This window comes from Pteropus medius, unplaced genomic scaffold (assembly GCF_902729225.1).
Source record: "Pteropus medius unplaced genomic scaffold, Ma_sr-lr_union100, whole genome shotgun sequence".
NCBI lineage: Eukaryota > Metazoa > Chordata > Mammalia > Chiroptera > Pteropodidae > Pteropus > Pteropus medius.
The window spans coordinates 702,967-706,859 of NW_024348533.1; the positions used below are offsets into that span (position 1 = coordinate 702,967).

General features: G+C 52.4%; 1 protein-coding gene across 1 annotated transcript; it reads right to left on the reverse strand.

Annotated features, from left to right (window-relative positions):
• Positions 1-295: 295 nt before the first annotated feature.
• CSF2 (colony stimulating factor 2) lies at positions 296-2,560 on the reverse strand. The gene is made up of 4 exons (XM_039879975.1): positions 2,390-2,560; positions 2,235-2,276; positions 1,416-1,541; positions 296-609 (listed from the first exon to the last, which is right to left on the reverse strand). Exons 1-4 carry the CDS (start codon positions 2,546-2,548, stop codon positions 514-516), a joined length of 423 nt encoding a protein of 140 aa, XP_039735909.1. The 5' UTR covers positions 2,549-2,560; the 3' UTR covers positions 296-513.
• Positions 2,561-3,893: the final 1,333 nt, after the last annotated feature.

A 3,893-nucleotide genomic window follows, 5' to 3' on the forward strand; every position in this document is an offset into this window, starting at 1 on the left:
GCTGTGCCGAGGCCAGCTCTCCCCTCCCCTCTGCTCAATAGCACTGCCCCTCTAACAGTGCCCCTGCCCCTTCCCCCACCTCCCTGCTTCCTCCCCTCCCTGCCCTGTGGGGAGGAGAGCACCTCTAGCATTTGCTTATGATGAAAACAACTGCAACACTACACAAATAAGAACAGATTTGTAATAATTTATTATTATGATAAAATATCTGTAATAAATATTAAGTGTGAACTTAAATAAATAAATAAATATTAAAATACATAAATATATAAATAAATATTACTGGTCCCTGCCAATGTAAAAATTTCCTCCCTTCTAGGACACCCATATGGGTCAGCATGGCTCAGAGCAAATCTGTGGCCCCCGTGGCACAGGTCCACCCTGTGGTCCCTCTAAGGTGAAGATCTTAGGCAAGCGCTGAGTTTTCTTGGGCTCCTTGTGGGTGGGAGGGCAGTGGTCTGTGAGGTAAGCTCCCAGGGCTAGCTCTGGAACTGGTCTGCCTCACTTCTGCACTTACTCCCAGCAGTCAAAGGGGATGTTAAGTAGAAAGTCATTCAGGTTCTTCTTGAAATTCTTCAAGGTGATAATCTGGGTTGCACAGGAAGTTTCCTTAAAGCAAAAGAAAGAAAAAAGAAAAAGAAAACTTGAGTCTAGACACAAGTAGGTAATGTGGGGGCATCACTAGCTTGCTTATGTGCTGCCTCTTGGAACTCAGAGGCCAGAAGGCCATCTGGGGTCCACCTGCTGACCTGGGTCAGGTTACATGTTGCCACCTATGTGTTATCCAAAGGGTGCACAGCTCTACCAGTGGCAGCTGGGGCCAGGGACCTGACAAAGTGCCAGCCTGAGGCTGGTCTGCTGGGCAGTTAGGCCGCTGACTCTTTGGTCCCAGGCCAGCACAGAGCAACTTGGCTGCTAAGGTTGGCTCTGAAAGCCCAGAAAGGACAGGGTAGGAGTTATGGCCACAAGCTTCACTCACTTTTCACAGGAAAGGAGTGTTTGGGACCTTTTTACATTCCGGATATGCCTCCCTTCCTGCTTCCATGCAATCCAGGAGCCCCTTGAAGGGCCAAGGGAAAGTCTTGCCAGGAGGTGGCACTTGTGCCCAGGAACTTCCTCTTTATCTTAGGCGAGCCCTGCGTTTCCTTGGGTTTGCCTCACCTCTGACCTCATTAATGACAACAAGGGCAAGAACAGAGCAGCTCCCACTAGGGAGCCCTGCCAGCTTCAGAGTTCTATGCCTTAGCTCCTAGAGTTGAAAATGAGCTGGGCTGCTCCCTCTCTGGAGGGTCTAATCGTTACAGATCAGTTGACTCAGAAACCCTTTGGGATCCTGAACAGCCACACCCAAAGGTCTCTCCCTACCAATTCCTAGATGAGACTTTTCTGCTTGGAGCCCAGGCATGGACACTCACCAGGGTACGGGGACAGTGCTGCTCATAGTAGCTGGCCATCATGGTTAAGGGGCCCTTGAGCCTGGTGAGGCTGCCCCGCAAGCCCTGTGTGTACAGCTTCAGGCGGGTCTGCACACATGTCGGCTCCTGTGGAAAAAGTCCATTCCGTGGTAAGTAGTGGCCAAGTGTCCTCTCCATCACTTCTTCCTGTTCTCATCCCCATTCTCCAAGATTAGGGCCCAGGAGGGGCACAGAATGATTTCCAACTAGTCTCAGGCAGGTCCAGTCATACATACTGCCCTGTCCCCCTGTCCACTGCAGGCATGAATCTGATTCCTCTTCACCACTCAACTCAAGCTACCCTTAGTCAGCATAGCCACATTCCCTTGGCCTGGCATCACTAGAGGGTCTCAGCCCCTAGGAAAGGTGGTTACCATCCCCCAACCATTCAGGGAGAAGGGGCAGGGCATTGCCCAGACATGCTGTGTGAATAAGCAAGGCTTGTTTCTAAAACCCCTCTGTGCCCCTCTGTAGCCATCACCCTGTCTCCACAGGGCTTGGTCTCAGGGCATAGTGAGTGTGCCAAGCCCACAGCCCCTGTCTCATAAACTAATCACTGCTTACCCACCTGTCCCCTGGTGACCCTTGGCCCCTTGAATGCTATGTCTGTCTGTGGCTACTCAGATAATAAAGGAGCTCATGTGACTGCCACAAGGGCAAAGGCCAGGGGCCTTCTGAGCATACCTCCTCTTGGCAGCCAGCTGAATGGAGAGAAAGCCCTTTCTCTTTAGAGGATCATCTAAAGTGGAGCCATCCCCAAGGCAGAGACAAGCATCTTACCTGGGGGTCAAAGATTTCAGAGACGACTTCTACGGTTTCATTCTATAGAAAAGGAAAAGGTGGTGTTATCGAGCTGCCAGGCAGGGCTAGTCCGGACCCGCGAGGTGGACCAGCAAGGTGGCCAAGGCATGACCTGCACTCCCTCTCTCACTCACCATCATATCAGCGGTGTCATTACTGTGGTTCAGAATGCTCAGGGCCTCCTTGATGGCATCCACATGTTGAAAGGGCCGGGTAACAGGGCTGGGTGGACGGGTGGGTGCGGAGATGCTGCAGACCACAGTGCCCAGGAGAAGCAGGTTCTGTAGCCACATCCTCCTGAAGACTTTAGCCTTTCTCTCTGAGTACTGGGCTCACTGGCAAAAGAGCTTTTATATACACAGTTAGAGGAAATGATTAATGGTGACCACAAAACACCAGGAGGGTGGGGGAACTACCTGAACTGTGGAATCTCCTGGCCCTTATCAGCTACACATGGGAAAGGTGAGCCTTTCCCCCAGGTGGTCACCATAGGGGGTTTTCATTAATGAGCCCTTCCAAGAATCAGCAGCCCACCCGCCCGCCTCCTGAGTCTGCTCTCCAGCCCTCCCTAGGCAGTCTGACAGCCTGCTGAAGCTGCCACATCCCTCTGAGGGGCCTCTGGGCACAGTTTGGACTTCATGGCCTGGAGTGGCCAGGGCAGGGCCTGGGAGACACTCAACCAAGCGCCTACTCCCAGGCTCTCCATCCTGCCTGTTACCCCAAGAGGGCTTTAGGCTGGCTGTGCCCACCCTGGGGCCCATTCCAATCCCAGCCTTCCCTTCTAGAGCCGGTGCCTCTGGCCACAGTGAGAGAACTGAGTGTGAGGAGGACTCTCACAGGCCTGCCTCACTGTCCGCCTAGGCAGATTCCAGCCAAATGGCGCAGTCCTTTATAGCTCACCGTGGCGCCAGCCTAGAACCCAGAGCAGTCAGCAAGCTCTGCTCAACCAGGGACCTCTTCCTTACAGCCCCTGTGAGCAGAGGGAATGACAACCATGTGTCTGTTCAGCCAGCAAGATTGCGGAGTATTCCTTCACTGTGAGATCCCATCTGACAGCCAATCCTAGTTTACGTAGCCATATTCAACCCCCCACACTGCAGAGGTGAGTTGAGACTCTCAGCTGGGGTGGGTCAGAACTCTGAGTGTGAATCCTGGCTCCAGCACCACCTAGCTGAGTGACTCTTCCCTCTGAGCCTCACCCCCCGCTGCAGGGCAGATTGCCTCCCCAAGGTGGGTACTGCACTCCTACCTACAGTCCCTGGCAGGTGCCAGGAGCTTCAGGGGCTTGTTGCGGGGTCGTGGCTGGATCCACACCAGGTACAGGGGACAATGTCCTCTCTAACAAGGTCTTCCAGGCTTAATTTCCCACATGTCCCCTGCCCGTGCCTACTTTCAGCTCCAGAGGCCTCTCTGTGGAACAGGAACTGCTTCTGGGAAAGCCACAGGCTCTTGAGGGTCTGACAAGTGTTTGATTTTCACAATGGAGTTTGGAGAGGACAGCACGAGGTTGGGTTTTTTTGTTTGTTTTTAAATTTTTTTATTAAAGATAGTTGGCATATAATATTATGTCACTTTCAGGTGTACAACATAGTGATTTGACACTTATATACCATATGATATGATCACCACACTAAGTCT

Coding starts and splice junctions, on each gene's coding strand:
- CSF2 (XM_039879975.1), bottom strand. CDS start 2,548: ATGTGGCTACAGAACCTGCTTCTCCTGGGCACTGTGGTCTGCAGCATC. Junction 1,542..2,234: donor CTGAAATCTTTGACCCCCAG/GTAAGATGCTTG, acceptor CTTTTTCCACAG/GAGCCGACATGTGTGCAGAC. Junction 610..1,415: donor AGCACTGTCCCCGTACCCTG/GTGAGTGTCCAT, acceptor TTTTGCTTTAAG/GAAACTTCCTGTGCAACCCA.